We start from the raw sequence: 18,469 nt of genomic DNA on the forward strand, positions 1-18,469 counted from the left end.
TAAGTAGGATGAGCTCATGCTAAGACCCGGCCCCTCTTCGCTATTGTCCAATGGCTTTGCCGAATTAGGAGGCGGGAATGGGCGGAGCCAGATTGTTGGTAAACGCTGAACCACGTGCGGGCACTAATTCAGACTGCGCCCCCCTCCCCTGGATCGGCGCCTGCGCATTACGTACGCAGCCTCTACGCAAGCGTGCGCGCGCAATTGGGCGGAAGCGGCAGCGGCGGCCGCACGTGGGATCTGCGGCAATGGATGCTGATACTGGATCAGACTCCAGTCCTCGGGGTCCGGGCTGCAGCCTCCGGCACTTTGCTTGTGAACAAAACCTGCTGTCCCGGCCGGACGGCTCTGCTTCTTTTCTGCAAGGTAAGAACTTAACTCAAGTAAATTCTGCTCGAGTCACGTTTGCCTAGACTGTGTCTGTTTTGAAGAGCATGTACCGTGCAAAAGAGTGCGAAACTACCTGGTAAACTAGCTGCACTTAATGCCGGGCTTGTCTGGGTGGATACTTCTAGATACTGGGGGATACACACGAGTTCCCTCCCACTCAAAAAGAAATGATATCTTCACCGTGGTAGTAACTCCCAGGATGAAAGAGGGACAGACCACTCTCATAAGAATAAATATTCAGAATGAGGGAAATATCCCCTTGACTGGATTCCTTCCTTTGCTTCCCACACAACCCCTTGGTGTCCGTACATCACCCGAACGAGGCCAAACTGGTCATTTGCATAAATACCCACGTACACAGGCAGTCACCGCCCTAGGGTTAATTACAATTACTGCCTAGGCTGTATCAGGGGTTTTTTTTTTTTTTTTTTTTTTTTTCTTTTTTGGTGGTGCTGGGATTTGAACTCAGGGCCTTGTGCATGCCAGGCAGGCACTGTACCACTGAGCTACATCTCCAGCCCTAGGCTGTATCAGATCTTCTACTTAAGTAAATATTGTTCAGATTGAAAGTGATGTCCACACCCTGTATTGACAAATATCTCTCCCGCTCTCACCTCACCATTTGAGGCACACATTTCGCTCTATGAATGAATGTAGATAGAAAAGAGGTCCCAGGACTGAGCCCTCCAACTCTGAGGGCTCGTGGAGGTCTAAGGAGGTAGCAGAGACCACCATGGAGGTGAAGGACAACCAGGAGAGGTTAGCGACGTAGAGCCAAGAGAAAAAGGGGTTTGAGATGTAAGTGCTGATCAGCTGTTTCGTTCAGAGAGACTGGGTCAAATGAAGGTTAATTTGGAGGTTATTGGAGACGCTGTCAAGCTGCTGCAGTGGAGCAGTGGGGTTAGGTAAAGAAAGAAGAAACAGCAAGTGGAGACAGCGCTTCACAGTTTTGCTGTGAGAGGATCAGGTAAATGGGAAGGTTGAAGACAGATGTGAGGTTGCAACAGGAGAAAATGACTGGAGCCATGTCCTGGAAAAGATGAAAGGAGAGAGAGGGCCTCACTTGCTCAGGTGAAGCATAGTTCATTTAGAAAAATGCAAATGAAGATCCTGGTGAGGATCTGAGTCTACTTGGGTCGCTTTTGCCTTCCAGGCAGATAGATGGACCTGGAGCTAAGAGCATCTGCCATGTGAGGGTGAATTGAGTTTCCTGAGAGGGGAATTCCTCAGTTATAAGCAGCTCTTCTCCCAGGCACTCCTGCAACTTAGTTCTCTTGCTGAAACCAAATCTCTGACATTTAGAATCTAAGAAATAAGGGCTGGTGAAGTGGCTCATGTGGTAGAGTGCTTGTCTAGCAAGTGTGAGGCTCTGAGTTCAAACCCCAGTACTGCCCTCCCCCAAAAAACCCATAAAAATCTAAGAAATAAAATGAAAGGCTGCCCTTTCTGTGTTCTAAAACCCCAAACCCACAGAGCATGTGGGAGGCCTCTACGACCCTCAAAAGGTATGTTCTATCCTGGCACCAGTGGCTCACACCTGTAATCCTAGTACTCAGGAGGCAGAGGTTAGGAGGACTGCAGTTTGAGGCCAACCCAGGCAAATAGTTCACGAGAGCCTATCTTGAGAATACCCAACACGAGAGAGGGCTTGGAGACTGGAGGTGTGGCTCAAGCTATAGAGTGCCTGCTTTGCAATTGTGAAGCCCTAACTTCAAACCCCTGTCCCACCAAAAAAAAAAAAAAGAGAGAGAGATCAGGGGGATTGTGGTCCGAAGCCAGCCTGGGCAAACAGTTTGCAAAACCCTATTTCCAAAAAAAAAAAAAATCACAAAAAAGGGATTGTGGGGTGGCTCAAGGTGTAGGCCATGAGTTTAAACCCCACTACCTCCTCCCACAAAAAAAAAAAAAAAAAAAAGAGTACTTGATGGAGTGACTCAAGTGGTAGAGCACCTGCCTAACAGGCATGAAGCCCAGAGTTCCACCCCAACACCACCCAAAAAAAAGTGTGTTCCAATTACTTTTGGCTTCAGAACCCACCCCGCATCTATTAAGGCTGGCCCACTTCTTTTTAAATTAGTCCTGTGGTGGCTCTGCTTGCGGGCTAATGTCTAGAAGCTGAGCTAGAGCTTCATGATGTTTTTGTTGTGTTGTGTTTTTGTTCATGGTGCTGGAGATCAAACTCGGGCTTACGCAAGATAGACAAGTATTTCACCACTGAGCTATGCTTATCCAGCCTTGTAGGGTTCCATGTTTCCTCTCTACAGATTGCAGGCCCAAATGAATGATAGAATTAGCTGGGGAGCTTTGAGGCTTCCATTGCCTGTGCCTCTGAGCACTTGGAATCTTCTGAGGCTCCCCAGTGACTCTAGCATACGGCTAGGGTGAGAACCACTATGTTAATGGAACGCAACCGTGTTCTTAAGTGGAATAAAGTAGAAAATATCAGTGCATCAAAGCAGTAGTGGGTAGAATTGTTTTGTACGGCCTTCAGTCCCATTTGCACACATAGATTTGTGTGAGTTTTGGGTCAAATATATCTGTTATTGGGAGTTATGGTCAGAGATATTTGGAAGCCACCATTGGTGTCCAATTTCTTCATTTTGCAGAAATGAAGAAACTGAGGCCCAGAGAGGACAGAAAAGAGATCCAGAAGGAAACAGAAGGCACTAGAAGCCAGACTTTTGTTTTGTTTTGTTTTTGGTTTTTTGTGGTGCAGGAGTTTGAACTCAGGCAGGGCCTCCACCTTGCAGCACTCCACCAGCTCTATTTTTGTGATGGGTTTTTTGAGATAGGGTCTTGAGAACTATTCGCCCAGGCTGGCTTCAAACCATGATCCTCCTGATCTGTGCCTCCTGAGTAGCAGTGATTACAGGTGTGAGTCACCAGCACCCAGCTAAGCCAGGCTTTTTTATTTCCCATGCCTTGCCTCTCCTTACTTATTCATGTCCCCTTTAGGAAAATCGTAGGAGTCAGGATCCCCACTTCCCTCCCAGATCTCAGGTGTTTGGACTGCTGCAGAATTTGTGGAAGAGAGCTGAGCTAGGAGAAGCTTTGGAAAGAGAAGAACATTGAGAATAGCTGCAGTAAGAGGGAGGAAAGTTAGCTCTCAAGAAGAATTTCCTGTCAACATTACTAATATCAGCTAAAGTCTGTTGTACGCTCCACATGTACCAGACAGTGTTCTAAGTGTTTTAAATGAATTGTGTCCATTTTGTGCATGTGTATGTGTATGTGTGTTTGTGTGTGTGGTGCTGGGGGTGGAAGCCAGGGCCTCAAGCTTGCTAGGCAAGTACTCTGCCACTGAGCCACACCCCCCACCCTGAACTGTGTCATTTGATCCTCATAAGAACGCCATGAGTGAGGTGCCATGGTTATCCCTTATTTTACAGATGAGGAAGTGGAGGCAGAGAAGTGAAGTGGGTACTGGAAAGATCACTGCCACCAAATGAGGGGGAGCCCCAACCATCAGGGCCCCTATTGTTATGTGCCACACATTGGGCCCCAGAAGCAGGGATGGTGTGGCTGAGGACTCCCCCACTGTCTCCCCAGGAGATACCTCAGTCCTGGCAGGTGTGTATGGGCCAGCGGAGGTGAAGGTCAACAAGGAGATCTTCAATAAGGCCACACTCGAAGTGATCCTGAGGCCGAAGATTGGGCTGCCTGGTAACTGGGCCAAGCAGAACCTCTGAAGGTCCAGTCTGTCAGGACCTCACTCAGCTCCTCCTTGCCTGCTGCGCCCAGTGTTCACCGCCCCCCTTGTCTCTCTTCTTCAACTCTCTGCCTCTGTTTTTCAGTTTGTCTCCTCTTCTCTGCCTCCATCTCCCTTTCCACTAACCTCTTTTTCTGCCCCTTTCACCTTGTCTCCCTCGTTTGCCATGGGTTGGGTCCACTGGGGTGGGGGAGGGCATGGGCAGTAGCACAAGACATTCCTGGGTATTCCTCCCCTAGGTGGCTGGTGGCCCCCTTGGCATAGGCTGGTCATAGTGGGGTGGGGCAGAGGACAGTCAGTCCCTATTTCCTTCCTGTGGGGCACCCACACCATCCCAGGCTGAGTCTACAGGCCCCTTTTAGAGGGTAGCGCCAATGGAGGAGAGGAGAGCGGGTGGAAGGGAAAAGCCTGACAGCCTGCCCTCGATTTCCCCAGGCGTGGCTGAGAAGAGCCGGGAGCGGATGATCAGGAACACGTGTGAGGCTGTGGTGCTGGGAGCCCTCCACCCCCGCACCTCCATCACTGTGGTGCTACAGGTCGTCAGTGATGCTGGCTCTGTATCCTTTCCCTGGCTGCCTCCTCCAGGAAGTGCTCAGGAACCTCCACGATGGCTTCCCTTCTGGTGGCCCTTAACCCACTCCCTGCTAGTCAGGAACCTCTAGATATTTGCCAGTCAGCAACTCATGGACAAGAATAGCAAGCCCATGCCGGGTGCCAGTGGCTCACTCCTGTCATCCCAGCTACTCAGGAGGCAGAGATCAGGAGGAGCGCAGTTCAAAGCCAGCCCTGGCAAATAGTTCAAGAGACCCTATCTTGAAAAACCCTTCACAAAAAACAAATAAAGCTGGATGGAGTGGCTTAAGCTGAAGGCCCTGTGTTCAAGCCCCAGTACTGTGCAAAGAAGAAAGAAAGAATAGCAAACCCAGCTAGAGAGCTTACCAGGTGCTAGGCACTGTTCTGAGCACCTTGCACATATAACTCATTTAATCCTCATAGCAGGGAAATCAGTGCTGTTACAATCCCCATGTAAGTGCCACACCTAATGAACCTAATGGCAAAGGAGTCTGACCAATGACGAGTGCCAGCCTCTGTGGTTCAGAGCATAGAAGGGAGAGTGGCAGGGAGAGAGGACCAGGTTATTGACCGCACTGTGGCTCCCCTGTGGGCCGGGAATACCGTGGTCAGAATAAGAGACAAGGAGAGAGCATGGGGAAGGGGTACAGACAAACTGCAGTTGATACGTGACACCTGGCTGTGAGATTTGCACCCAGCCCATCTGATTTTAGAGCCCAAGGCCGCAGGCAGATGAGTGTTTTTACACTCCCATATTTCAGGTGAGGGAACTGAGGCCCAGAGAGGGGAATTAGCTTGCCCAAGCGCACATAGCTGGAAGGCAGCACGCACAGGACTTGAACCCAGGCTGTCTTCGAAAGTTGTGCCAGTGACCTTCACCCTGTGCGTCAGCAATATTTTTCAGGCTCTCAGCCCTGGGGGAGTCCCCAGCAGGCAGAGCAGCTGGGACAGAACTTCAGCCTAGAAAGATCTCTGTGGTTTCGGTGAGTGAGATTGAGGGCAAGGACCAGAAATGGGTGTATCTAGAGGGTGTCACTGGTGGGTGGGCCTGTGTTGTGAATAGCACTTTAGATGGATGAAGACCTATTGTGACCCTGTCGTAGAGATAAAGAAACTGAAGCCTAGAGGAAGTGACAAGAGGGTCAGCAGCAGAACTGGAGTGCTTATCCTCTGCTAGGCTTGGAGAAGGAAGATTAGGAAACGGGCAGAGCAGCTGACTGATACTAGGCCCCTGAGCCTGCTGAGGGCAGCAGCAGTAATGGCTCCTCCCTTCATTACCAGGCCAGCTCCATCACCTGCTGTCGTGGCTGCTGCCCACTTAGATCCCCAAGTGCTGGGCCTGGCTTTGCCAGTACCTCCCCATGTGACCTTGGAAGGTTCTGTCCCCTGTCTGACCTTGTTTCGCTGAAGGTGTTTGGTACATAACTTCAGTAGTTGGGCATTATGATCACGTGTAACAGATGAGATTGAGACTCAAAGTCACTTGGCTCAAGGTCACACATCTGAGAGATGACAGATACAGCAGAGCAGTTACTTGATACCAGAGCTAGTATACCCACCTTGCCATGCTGCCTTCTTGGTTTTTTGTTTTTTTTTTTTTTTTTTGTCTTTTTTGTTTTGCTTTTTTTTTCTATTTTTTCCTTTTTTTTTTTTTTTTTCGGTGCTGGGGACCGAACTCAGGGCCTTACACTGGCCAGGCAAGCGCTCTTCCACTGAGCTAAATCCCCAACCCCACCATGCTGCCTTCTATAATGGATTAGTGGTGCCTGGCACAGGCATCAGCAGGTGAAGGGAAGTATGGATGCATCTGCCAGTCAGTCCCACAGTAGACATTCTTCTTAACCTCTCCTTGTGGTGCTCAGCTTCTGGCCTGTTGCCTGAATGCTGCCTGCATGGCACTTGTGGATGCAGGTGTGCCCATGCAAGCTCTCTTCTGCGGGGTCACCTGTGCCCTGGACTCTGATGGGACCCTCATGCTAGACCCCACAGCCAAGCAGGAAAAGGTAGGTGTGAAGACCAGGGTGACTGAAGGTCTGTGGCCAGGTGGCAGTCTTTCTCTAGGCCTTGCTTCTCTGCACATCCCTTGGCTCATGTACCTCACCCCAGTTGGCAGGCTTTTCTCTGTTCATCAGGGTGCATTCATCTTCAAGTGCGAAAAACCCAACTCAAAAACCTACACAAGCCAGACATGGAATGTATTGGCTTTTGTTACTAAACTCTGAAAGAACAGAGGTCTGATTAGAAACAGGACTCCATCAGGATTTCCTTGCTTTCTTTCTGGTCCCTCCATTTTTCTGAACATTGCCTTCATTCTCTCTGGCTTACATCTTTCCTAAGATTGGGACTGGCTCTGTTGGCTCCATCCTTTCTTTTTGTTTTGGAAGGGAGGGAGGGAGAGGGTGGTGGTGTGGGTACTGATGGTCCAACAAAGGGATACTCAAATTTGGAATGACCTAGGGCTCTGTGACATTTTCTGCCTGGTACCATCATGGTCATAACCAGTGAGGGAAAAAGACACACCGCTTGGGGTACTTCAGATAGAGGAGATTTAATACTGAGGGTTGATAGCAACAGTGTTGGAAGAACTGGAGAAGCAAAAAAGGAAAAGGTGGGACCCAGAGACTAGAAGTCTCTACCAGCCCCCAGGTTGATCTTGCAAGCCTGCTCCTGCTCAGTGCTGTTGGATGTGGTGTTGGAGACATTGTCACACTTGGTTTTGGATGCACAGAAGATGACCTGCCTCTGTCCTCGTCACTGAATTCCAGAACCCACCTCACATCCATGGCTTTCTTAGCAACTACTGCTATGAAAATGAGGACCAGGATACTTCTCAGGTCCTCCCAGGCTCCTGCCAGATTACTGGTAGAACCTAATGGCAAGGGAGTCTGGGGAATACAGTTTACTGGCTTCCAGCCCCTGCAGTACAGAGCATGGAAGGAAGGTGGGAGGTGGAGAGGTAAATAACCTGCACTGTGGATCCCTTTATGGGATGAGAATACTGAAGTTGGAATAAGGGGCATGGAGGGAGGGAGGGAGGGAGGGATTCTACAAAGAAGAGGTAGAGAGCTGACTGCAGTTGAGTGTGAGCACTTCTTCTGGGGAGGCCAAGACTCTGGAGTCCCCAGCTTGAGACAGGCTGAGATTCCATCTATGAACAGGGTTCCTGGTCCCCCACTACCTTCTACCTCTGCTTCTTAGGAGGCCCGGGCAGTACTGACCTTTGCTCTTGAGAGCGTGGAGCGGAAGCTACTGATGTCCACCACCAAGGGACTCTACTCCGACACTGAGGTACCAGCTGAGGTTGGGGGTGAAATCCAGAACCTTCTCTCTACCCTGACATGAAATCTTGGCTCAACTCTGCCTGCAGTCTGAGAAGTTTAAGGAATTAATTGGTATTTTGTTTTGCTTTCTTGCATTCTTGCCTACAAGAGAAAAAAAAAGATGGAGTTTTCAAACTTTGTAACCATGGAAGTCTTTGTGGAAATTTTGGAGTAAAGCACCATTTATGAGATAGTAAAAAGAGGAGGGGCACAGTTTGAAATCAGGAGACAGGATCTGAAGGCTACCAGCTGGAAGCCCGGGTTTGTGAACCACTTAAAATTCTGGGATTCTGCCAGGGGCCGTTGATTCATGCCTGTAATCTTAGCTACTCAGGAGGCAGAGATCAGGAGGATTGTGATTTGAAGCCAGCCCAGGCAAATAGTTCACAAGACCCTATCTCAAAAAACCCTTCACGAAAATAGTACTGGTGGAGTGGCTCAAGGTGAAGGTCCTGAGTTCAAGTTCCAGTACCACCAAAAAAAAAATTCTGGGACTCCACAGAACAAAGTTTGTAAATTGTTGGACCTAATGGGCTCCAAGAGCATCTCCAACCTGACCCTCCTGTGAATCTAGGAATATACATAGTCAAGAGCTGGGATCTCTGATTCATGGCTCTTAAGATTTTATGGAGTCAAAGGACTCATGGGTCTGAATCCCTAGAACTGTCCAATTCTGTGAGCCCCAAGGCTTTGTGGCTCCACAAGGTTGAGGTCACGTCCAAAATGTCAGAATTCTGGTCCCTTTGGTTCAGAAGTTGCTTTGGGAATTCCTCACCCTTTTTCTCCTGCTACCACTAAGAAAAAGCTTAGAAACTAGGGGGAAAAGAAGCCAGGTGTGGTGACTCACACCTGTAATCCCAGCTACTTGGGAGGCTGGGATTGGAAGGGTCATGATTTGAGGCCAGCCCCAGCAAAGTTCTGAAGACCCCCTCTCTAAAATAAACAGAGCAAAACGAACTGGAGGTGTGACTCAAGCTGTAGAGCACCTGCCTTGCAAGTGCAAAGCCCTGAGTTCTCACCCCAGACCCACTAAAAATAATGATAATGATGATGAAAGTAGAAGATGAATGAACCAAATTGAAAAAAAGGAAATGCACTCAAAATAATCCCCTCACCACCTTGCCTGGCATGGCAAGGAGTGATAGGAGGGGAAAGGGCTCTTGGAGTCACGGGGGTTGAGGAGCCCCTCAGGCCAGGCGGGCCAAAGCTGGGTGTGGGGTAGGACACTGACTGGCCTCTCCCCTCCCAGCTCCAGCAGTGCTTGGCCGCGGCCCAGGCTGCCTCCCAACACGTCTTCCGCTTCTACCGGGAATCGCTGCAGAGGCGCTACTCCAAGAGCTGATCTGAGGCAAGCCGGGGCAGGGCGCCTCTCCTGCTGCCACCACCCACCGCCTCCAGCCCAAAGCCAGCCAGTGCCCAGTCTTACCTCTATCCATATGCCCCTGTGGCTGCAGGGGCTCCTGTGTCAGACTGGGGAGAAGGGACTCGGGGACAGAGCCTTTGTGCCTGACAGCCCTGGGCCTGGGGGAACAGATCTTCCCCCTCCCTCAAGGGTAACATTAAAGGGATCTCATCTGAGTCAAGTGAATGAGTCAGTGTCCACTCATTCTAACTACTGTTGAGCACCCACTTCTCTGGACTTGCTGGGTGCTGAGAATCTAGCAGTGAGCAGGAGACCCAGGTGCTGTGTTCTAAGAGCAGTGAGGTGGTGGACAAAGGAAATTGGTGTTTGTTAGATGGTAGTAAATGCTGTGGCAAAAATAAGAACTAAGAGTCAGGTGTGGTGGGGCATGCCTATAATCCCAGCACTCAGGAGGCAGAGGCAGAAGGATCTGGAGTTCCAGGCCAGCCTGGGCTACATAGCAAGGCCCTGTCTCAAAGACAAAAGAATAAGTAGGAATTGGGGAACAAGAGTTTTGGAAAGCCAGGTGTCAATGTTCACAGCTGTAATCCTAGCTATTCAAGGGGCAGAGATCAGGAGGTTCACAGTTTGAAACTAGCCTGGGTGGATAGTTTGCAAGACCCTATCTGGAAAAATACCCAACACAAAAACAGGGCTGGTGGGGTATCTCAAGTGATAGAGTGCCTGCCTAGCATGCATGAGGCCCTGAGTTTAAATCCCTGTGCCAAAAAAAAGTTTGGGGCTGGGGACATGGCTCAAGTGGTAGAGTGCCTGCTAGCAAACAGAACTGAGTTCAAACCCCAATACCACTCCAAAAAAAAAAGTTTGGGAGAGTCTGGGTAGGGTAAACTGTATTAGTGAGGGGTGCTGCCACAGGCATGGGGGAGCCCTGGGATAATGACTTGGGGGAGAGCTCCCAGGGCTCAGGGACCAGCCAGGCAGCTGCAGCTGGATTGGTATGAGCAAGGAAAAGGAAACTGCACAGTACGAACATGGGGCCCCTGGAGTCACAGAAGCCATCTGGGTACTCTTCTGAGGTGGGCCATTACAGTCCGGGCTTGAAGATGAGGATGCAAGCTCAGGAGCCAGTTAGCTGCCTGAGGTCACCAGCTCATCTGCAGAGGTACAGGGGTGTCACTTCAGTCCCAAAGCCCTGAAACCCAGGGAGATGCCAGCACCCTGGGGGCTTGCCATCTATAATCAAGAGCTAAGGCTCACTGTGCTCAGTCAGGGGTGGTGGGAATACGGGAGGCATATTTAATTGATGCTGGACCACTCACCAACCCCTAGGGTATTTATGGGCAGAAACCAAGCACCTGTGAGCTTCCTACAAAGAGCAACTGTACCACTGCTGAGCCAGATGAGGGAGGAGGATTGGGGGTGGGAGGTCCTGTGTCACATGCTTGCAGAATCCCCACAATCAGTCGCCCCACTGGGCAGATGTGTTCATCCCCAGAACCCAAGAAGGAAACTCATCATTCACTTTAGCTTGAAATTTGTTGTTAGATGCTCAGGGGAATGCTGAGTGGAAAAAGGGGTTTTCTTCTAGCAAGATCCAGCACGATGGCATTGAGCAGTAAGACTAAACTGCCTAGCTCTGTGACCTGATGATGTCAGGCACTTATCCTGCCTCTGCTAAAGCACCTTGCAGACGTCTGTTTTGGCTACATGGTGCCAGCACTTCCGTGTTTCCTTCAAGACCCAAATCATGCAGTTTGATTTGTATGGAGCTGAGGAGTGTCACCTGGGAAAGACAGGTTGTCTTAAGGACTTGAGCTGCTAGGGCTGTTTTTCTCCACAAGAAATGGTGTGTGGGGGTGGGGGGTGTTGCACAGAAATGAAGCCAATAGGAACAGAGGTCACTGATGCAGAGGAGCAGAAGGTTAACCTCGTTTGGGCCCAAGTCCAGTTCACCAAGCTCCTTTCTGTTGCTTAAGGCCAACTGACCTGACTTTCTACCATCTGCTGTCAGAAGAGCTTGAGAGAAACAGCAGGTGTCCACATATACGCAGGGTGCACTTGAACCTCAGCCCAGTTCAGGGTGCAGAGAACATCAGCCCACTTTGCAAATGAGACCAAGTAAAGGCTTGGAAAGATGTCACTTGGGCTGAGGTCACACCGCTACCAGGTGGAGAAATGAGGCCTTGGAATCTGGCTCTTTCTAATTCTCTGCTCACCACTGTTGTAAAGAGAATTCTGCAGTGCCCACTCATTCCCCCACCTCCAGTTCTGAGGTCTGATGCCAACCATAGTCTGTCATGCTGGCTGGTCTCTTCCTGCCCTCAGGCACTGCACCCTTTCTCCCACCCCACCCCACCCTATCATACACACACAGACACAGGTTTGGCTGCAAGGTGTCTCCTTTAATTTCTCACGTTGCTGCCACCAGGTGAGCAGTGGCCAGGAAGGGGGAGGGGTCCTCCAGCTTGTCCCCATTTCTGGATGAGGCCACCATCACTGCCATTCATGCGCCAGGATTCTCCACTCTGCCCAGGGATGCGCCAGGCTGCCAGCTTCTGGGTTCACAGTGGGGGCCGGAGGGGCAACTAGGGTGGGTCTCGGGAGGCAAGGTAGGCAGCCAGGGTCACCAGGGCAGCCGCGTATGTGCACAGGCCCAGCCCGACAGCGAGGACCCCCAGCACGAAGGCGCGGCGGGAGGCGGCCCCTGCCCCCTGGACGTCCCCCTTGGCCCAAGCCTTGTTGGTCTGTAGAGGCAGTGGGCAGGGGTGACCAAGGCGTTCCCTCATCCCACACTGCTTTCTGTGGCCCCAGATCCTTCTCCCAACCTCTCCCCCACCCAGTATACCATTCATTCATATATTCCAAAACCATGGGGCACCTACTAGGCTGGGTGACAAATAAATGTGGTTATATGTCACTTTTTTAAATACAGCACTATTGTAACCCACTTGATTTTCATAATACTGGGGTAGGGATTATTCCAATTTTACAGAGAAGGAAAATGAGGTATATGGAAGTTAAGTGGTTTCCTCAAAATTTTACAAAGGATGGTGGACTTGGGATTTGCATTCAGGTTAGTCTTTGTGGTAGTACTGGGTTTTGAACTCAGAGTCTCAAGCTTGCTAGGCAAGCACTCTAACTTGAGCTACAACTCCCCCTAGCCCTTTTTCTGCTTTACCTATTTTTCAGATAGAGTCATGTGTTTTTGGGGGTTTTTTTCCCTTGAACTAGCCTCAGACCATGATCCTCTTACACACCTCCTGCACAGGTGGGATTGCAGTTGTGAGCCACCATACCTGGCTAGTTTGTTGAGATGGAATCTCCCTAACTTTTTGCCTGAGGTGGCCTCAAACCCCCATCCCCCTCCCCACCCCATCTGTGCCTCCTAAGTAGCTCGGGTTACAGGGGTACATCACACCACCAGCCCTGGCCCCACATTCAGGTTCTTTGATCATCACTCTGGGTTCTTTGAAACATGCCTCAGTTTATCTGCATGTTGCTATTAGAGCCTTCTCTCCATTCCCCTCCACATGCCCTCAGGCATGGCTCCTCTTGATTTTTGGTGGGGGGAGGCGGAGGACTGTGCATTTCTCTTTTATACTCAGTACCCTCCCAGTCCCACACACATACTGACCTTCTGGGCCAGACAAAATGCAGCGATGCCCACAGGCCAAAAACAACACAGCATGGAGAAGACTGCCAGGCCAAGGTGGTCGTGGGGCAGAAGTGGGGAGAGGCGGTCACCCCCATCCCAGTCCGAGTCACTATCACTGGATGACATGCCCTACAGACAGGAAAGGGCCTGGGTGGGCATCTCCAGCCACCTCCCCTGCCCACTGCTCTGCTCCCCATCACCCCCAAAGACCAATCCTTCCAGCCTCCCCTGAGACTCAAAAATGTTGAGAGAGGTGGCTTTGAACTTTCCTATATCTTGAATACTTGCAGGGGAAGCTGAGGACACTCCAGAAAGAGACCCACCCACACCCAGAGTTTTTTAGGGGTTCACAGGCCCAATCATGGATTATAAACAGTAACAACTGCTTATAATCTCGGAGTTAAACGTTACTGAAGGACGGATGGGGTGGAGCTCAGTGGTAGAGTGCTTGCTTAGCATGCAGAAGGCCAAGCTGCGCTCAGTGGCTCACACCTGTGATACTAGCTGCTCAGGAGGCAGAATTCAGAAGGATCAAGGTTCAATTCCAGCCCTGGCAAATAGTTCTTGAGACCCTATCTTGAAAAAAAACCATCACAAAACAGGGTTGTTGTTGTTGCTCAAGTGGTAAGAGCACCTGTTCAGCAAGTGTGAGACCCTCAGTTCAAACCCCAGTACCACCAAAAAAATACAAATTTAAAAAAACCACGAAAACTCCAGTAGAGATAAAACTACATCACAAATGGGAACCTGCAACAACAACAACAAAAAAAAATGGGGATTATAAAATGTCCCAGTGTCCTAAATTACTAGGGCAAACCTGCCTGCTGAAAACCAGAAATTCTAGAGGAAAAGTATAAAAAGGCTTACAAGCAGATAACTCACTAGATTTTAAGGAATTACGGCATGGACAAAACGAGTGAAAACTGAGATCGAGATTACTTCAACAGGTTCAGCAAACTCAGGACACTTCTACCCTCAAGATACCTGCCAGTCTCAGAAAATTCAAACTCATTTAAACTTCAGAGTAGTTACAAATGATTTTTTCAGTGGTAGTGTCTTCAGGGAGGTGATAGAAGCAAAGCAGATCCTCTCTGGAAGATGGTACCTTCGTTCTAAGCCTTAAAATAATTTTTTCTAAAAATGATTTTTCAAAGCTGGGTGTGGAGGCTGGGGACATGCCTCAAGTAGTAGAGCATCTACCTAGCAAGCATGAGGCCCTGAGTTCAAACCCCAGTTCCACCAAAAAAGTTTATCAGACGCCAGTGGCTCACGCTTGTAATCCTAGCTACTCAGGAGGCAGAGGAGGATCGCAGTTAGAAGCCAACCCAGGCAAATAGTTTGGGAGACCCTATCTGGAAAAAAACCCATCACAAAAAAGGGCTGGTGGAGTGGTTCAAGGTGAAGGTCCTGAGTTCAGACTCCAGTACCACAAAAAAAAAAAAAACAAAAAAAAACCGGGTGTGGCGGCATACACTTAAAATCCTCCCAGCACTCAGACGCTGAGGTAGGAGGATTGCAAGTTCAAGATAGTCCAGGGTACATAGCAAGAACCTGTTCCAAAAAAATAATGAAGTAGTAAAAAAGATTTTTTTTTTTTTTTGCAGCACTGGAGTTTGAACTCAGAGTCTCACATTTGTTAGGCAGGTGCTCTTACCACTTGAGCCACTCCACCAGCCCATAAAAAAAGATTTTTCAAAGACAATGACCAGCACGCAGGTGAAGATAACCAGGCACATGCACGCACGCGCACACACACACACACACACACACACACACGGAACTGTGAATGCAAACTAGCAGAGATAAGGCTCTCCAAGTCTTCTGCTCTTGGTGTCAAAATGATGCTTTAGTATGTAAGGCAGACTGTGTTTTCCAAAATGGGTCACAACAATTGGCCTCAAACTCCCAATCCTCCTGTTTCAGCCTCCCATTGGGATTACAGGTGTGTACCAACACACCTGATTCCACATGCTTTCCTTACAGTGTGATTTTGAAGCTCCTTCCATCCACAAATGTGTTCTATCTCTCATCCCCTTAAATCTAGGCAGGTTTGTGACTCACTTGTAATTAACACAAGTAGTAGAAGTAGTGCTACATAACTTCCTAAGCTAAGTCAGAAAAGGTGAGACGGATGGGGGGTGCAGTTCAGTGGTAGCTTGCACGGGGTCCTGAGTTTGATCCACCAAAAAGAAAAAAGCTGGTGCCAGTGGCTCATGCCTGTAATCCCAGCTACTCAGGAGGCAGAGATCAGGAAGATCGTGGTTCGAAGCCAGCCCAGGCAAATAGTTCACCAAACCCACCACAAAAAAGGGGGGGGTGGGCTGGTGAAGTGGCTCAGGGTGTAGTCCCTGATTTCAAGCTCCAGTACTGAAAAAAAAGAAAAGGTGATGGCCTGCCAAAAGAGAGAGGAAAGGAGGGAGGGTGGGGAGGGGAGAGAAGGGGAAGGGAGAAATGGGGAGGAGGGGAAAGAGAGAAAAAAGGTGGGGCAGCTTCTGTTTTGCTTAAACACTCCTGATGGGGTCTGAAGACACATACATTGTCTGACTCCATACTGTGAGAAGCCCAGTTATCCCACACAGACCACACAAGAGAAAGGCCCTGAGATAGCTTAAAGAGGCAGAAATACCCAGCCAGCCCCTGACCATTCTAGCTCTAGTCAGTGGCTGCAAGCTGGGTGTGGTGAGGAATGCCTGCTATCCCAGCACTGGGGAGACTGAGGCAGAAGGATCTCCAGAAGTCAAGGCCAGCTAGGATTACACTGGTTCTCAAGAAGTAAAAAGAAATAAAGGGCCTGGGCTAGCCTCAAACCTTGATCCTCCCCTTCTCACACTCCCAAGTAGCTAGGATTACTGGTGCTGGCTTAAGCTACTATGTTTTAGGTACTGTCTCCCTCTCCACCACCAACTCCTCCTCTCTCTCTCTCACATACACACAAAGGAAATAAAAGACAAGTATAACAATATGAACAAGGAATTAAGACATTATAAAAAGGGTTGTTAACTTGAAAAAATGGACCGGCAAGAGGCCAGATGTGTGGCCTCTGGAGACGGAGACAGAGCAGGCAGCTGGGTGCTTGTGGCTTATGCCTGTAATCCTAGTTACTTAGAAGGTTGTGATCAGGAGGATCTGAGTTTGAGGCCATCCCAGACAAATAGAGACTCCATTTCCAAAATAACCAGAACAAAATGGGCTGGAGGTGTGGCTCAAGTGGTAGAGCATCAGTTTTCCAAGTGTGAAGCCCTGAATTCAAACCCCAGTCCTGCCCCACCTCCCACAAAAAAAGGAAGAAATTTAAACTTTCTCTGAAGAAGGAAGACAAGAGCCAAAGACTAGGGAACAAAGATGAGAGACAGGTCTGGAGAGAAAACTGACATAGAAACCAGGGGAGAGAAACAACAAAAAGAACAGTAACTGTGGAGTCCTGAAGGCCACATAGACACGAAGTGAGACTCCAGCCTAAAACAGATACCTCTAGCTACCAAGCCTTCCAGATGTTGGCAGGAGCTGGGTTCACCTCCCAACCCCTCTCCCTTGGTTTCCACCAAGGCATGCTGCTCCTACCTCAAGGTCAGGGGGTCCTGGTTCCCCCAGTCCAGCACTCACAGAGGGAAGAGGTGGTGGTAGGAACTGCCAACCCTTCAGGGACTCTGCAAAGGCTGTCTCTCTTAAGGAGGGCCCCAGCTCAGGTTTGCCAGGCTTCCGGACAGGGGTGTCACAGGCTGTATTCCCCAGCAGAGGCTGCTGAAGCTCTTGAAGACTAGGACTGTCCATGCTGGGGGCAGACTGTGGCAGAGAAGGTTCCTAGGGGCAGGAGGAAGACAAATACAAGTTGTAAAAGAGCCTCACTTATCCATCCCCTTGCCCATCTTTGGAGAGACTCAGGCAGAGATGAATTTAATAGCCCTTGGATCCATTTTACAGATAGGAAAACAAGCCAGAGGGTAAGAGGTGGTTCCAACTTATGAAGACAACTCAAGGGTCTGTACATTTGATTCTGGGCTTCTCTCTCAGGCAAAACATATACCTGTTGCATACTTACTCTAAACCAAGCCTTGCACACTTTCCCATGAACTCTTCCCCTCCACACACACACATACACCCATCCCAGACTCACGTTTCTCACCACCCATCCAAGCCCATACACCTCTCTTAGGCACCCTCCCAACCCCAATTCCAGTGACCCTGGAACTTCCCCTTAAGTCCTCACTCCCCTCCTGCACAACCCAGGCCTGCACCCTCTGAGTTCCCAAGGCTCCTGCCACACAGCCCTATCCAGACAAGCCCACCCTCACCCCTACACATTATCTGCCAGAGGGCTCTTTATTCAGTAGTCTCAAAAATCAACTCCCAGAAAACATCCTTGAAGCTGGAAACCTTTTTACACACTTATTCCAAGAGACTCCTTGCACAATCCTAATAGTCACAGCATCAGAAACGACACACATCCCCCCACACGCACAGGCTTCCCATATCCGCACCCCCACACTTCCATCCTCCCATCGTTTTCCTTTACACTTATTGGGGTCCAACATCCTCCCCAACTACACCTGACCCCAAACAAATCCCCACACACCCTTCAATTCAGGTTTACCCCAACCCTGTTTTTGCACACCTTGCCCTACAGTCCTCCCCGAAGCACACACGTACGTGTTCACACTCAGCACAACCAGAAAAGAGATGTTTCTCGGCCTACGATCCCCCTGGGAGGCCCGAACCTCCTGACTCCCTGCTCACTCCAAACCTCCACTGAGCCGATTTGTCGCCAAAGGTTCGCCCCTGGGCCGCAACGCCAGGACCCTGAGAAAGGAGCGGTACCCCTACCTCCTCCCCACACTCTTCGCCCCTGACCAGACCTGGACCACCGGGCCCCGCACAGCGCTGCTGCCCCGGTGAGGGATAAACTCAGCGATCCCTCGTCCTGGGGCCGGGAGGGAGGGGCTGCGGGCTCTGCGCGCTCGGCTTCGTTCGGGTCTTTGCGCCCCGGGCCCGCAGCGCGCGGGGGAGGGGGCGGGGCGACGGCGCCAGGCCCCGCCCCCCTCCGCGGAGGCCCGGGTGGGGTCTTGAAGGCCACTGTCAGCCACCCCCTGATGCGAGGTGCAGGTGGGGATCCCAGAAACAGCAGCCCCTTTCACCCAAGGCCAGGCCCAGGCGCGCTGGATGGAGGATGGGGAGCCTGGGGTTCTCCAGGGCCTTCTGGCTTGGCCCCGCTCCCATACCATCCCTGTCGCCCAATAATAACCAATAATAATAGTAACGGCTACTACAGCTATGTGCCCTGTTCTAAGTGCTTTACACGTACACTTTCACATTTATTCCTAAGAGGCAGTATCACTTACTGTCTTGTTTCACAGGGCAGGAAAGAGGTACAGAGAGGTTAAATAACTGGCCTAAGAGCACACCGCTAGTTCACTGAGTGCAGTGAACCCAGGCCCTGGGTTCAAATGCTTTACATTCATCAT

The 18,469-nt window shown here is 50.2% G+C and overlaps 2 protein-coding genes across 6 annotated transcripts; one reads left to right on the plus strand and one right to left on the minus strand.

The window, feature by feature from the left end:
• Nucleotides 1–62: 62 nt before the first annotated feature.
• Nucleotides 63–9,575, plus strand: Exosc5 (exosome component 5). Its single transcript, XM_020162544.2, has 6 exons — nucleotides 63–366; nucleotides 3,940–4,053; nucleotides 4,535–4,656; nucleotides 6,535–6,675; nucleotides 7,871–7,960; nucleotides 9,242–9,575. The coding sequence occupies exons 1-6, from the start codon at nucleotides 78–80 to the stop codon at nucleotides 9,332–9,334; spliced, it is 849 nt and encodes a 282-aa protein (XP_020018133.2). The 5' UTR covers nucleotides 63–77; the 3' UTR covers nucleotides 9,335–9,575.
• A 2,161-nt stretch (nucleotides 9,576–11,736) lies between these two features.
• Nucleotides 11,737–18,174, minus strand: Tmem91 (transmembrane protein 91). Of its 5 annotated transcripts, none has more exons than XM_074058774.1 (4): nucleotides 17,832–18,174; nucleotides 16,572–16,811; nucleotides 12,990–13,139; nucleotides 11,737–12,099 (listed from the first exon to the last, which is right to left on the minus strand). In XM_074058774.1, the coding sequence occupies exons 2-4, from the start codon at nucleotides 16,779–16,781 to the stop codon at nucleotides 11,941–11,943; spliced, it is 519 nt and encodes a 172-aa protein (XP_073914875.1). In that variant the 5' UTR covers nucleotides 16,782–16,811; nucleotides 17,832–18,174; the 3' UTR covers nucleotides 11,737–11,940. The 5 variants fall into 5 exon arrangements, with proteins under 5 accessions (XP_073914875.1, XP_073914874.1, XP_073914877.1 ...); XM_074058773.1 differs by having other exon boundaries at nucleotides 17,864–18,169; XM_074058776.1 differs by having other exon boundaries at nucleotides 11,737–11,910; nucleotides 17,864–18,165.
• Between the last annotated feature and the right edge of the window lie 295 nt (nucleotides 18,175–18,469).

This window comes from Castor canadensis, chromosome 16 (assembly GCF_047511655.1).
Source record: "Castor canadensis chromosome 16, mCasCan1.hap1v2, whole genome shotgun sequence".
Classification (NCBI taxonomy): Eukaryota; Metazoa; Chordata; class Mammalia; order Rodentia; family Castoridae; genus Castor; species Castor canadensis.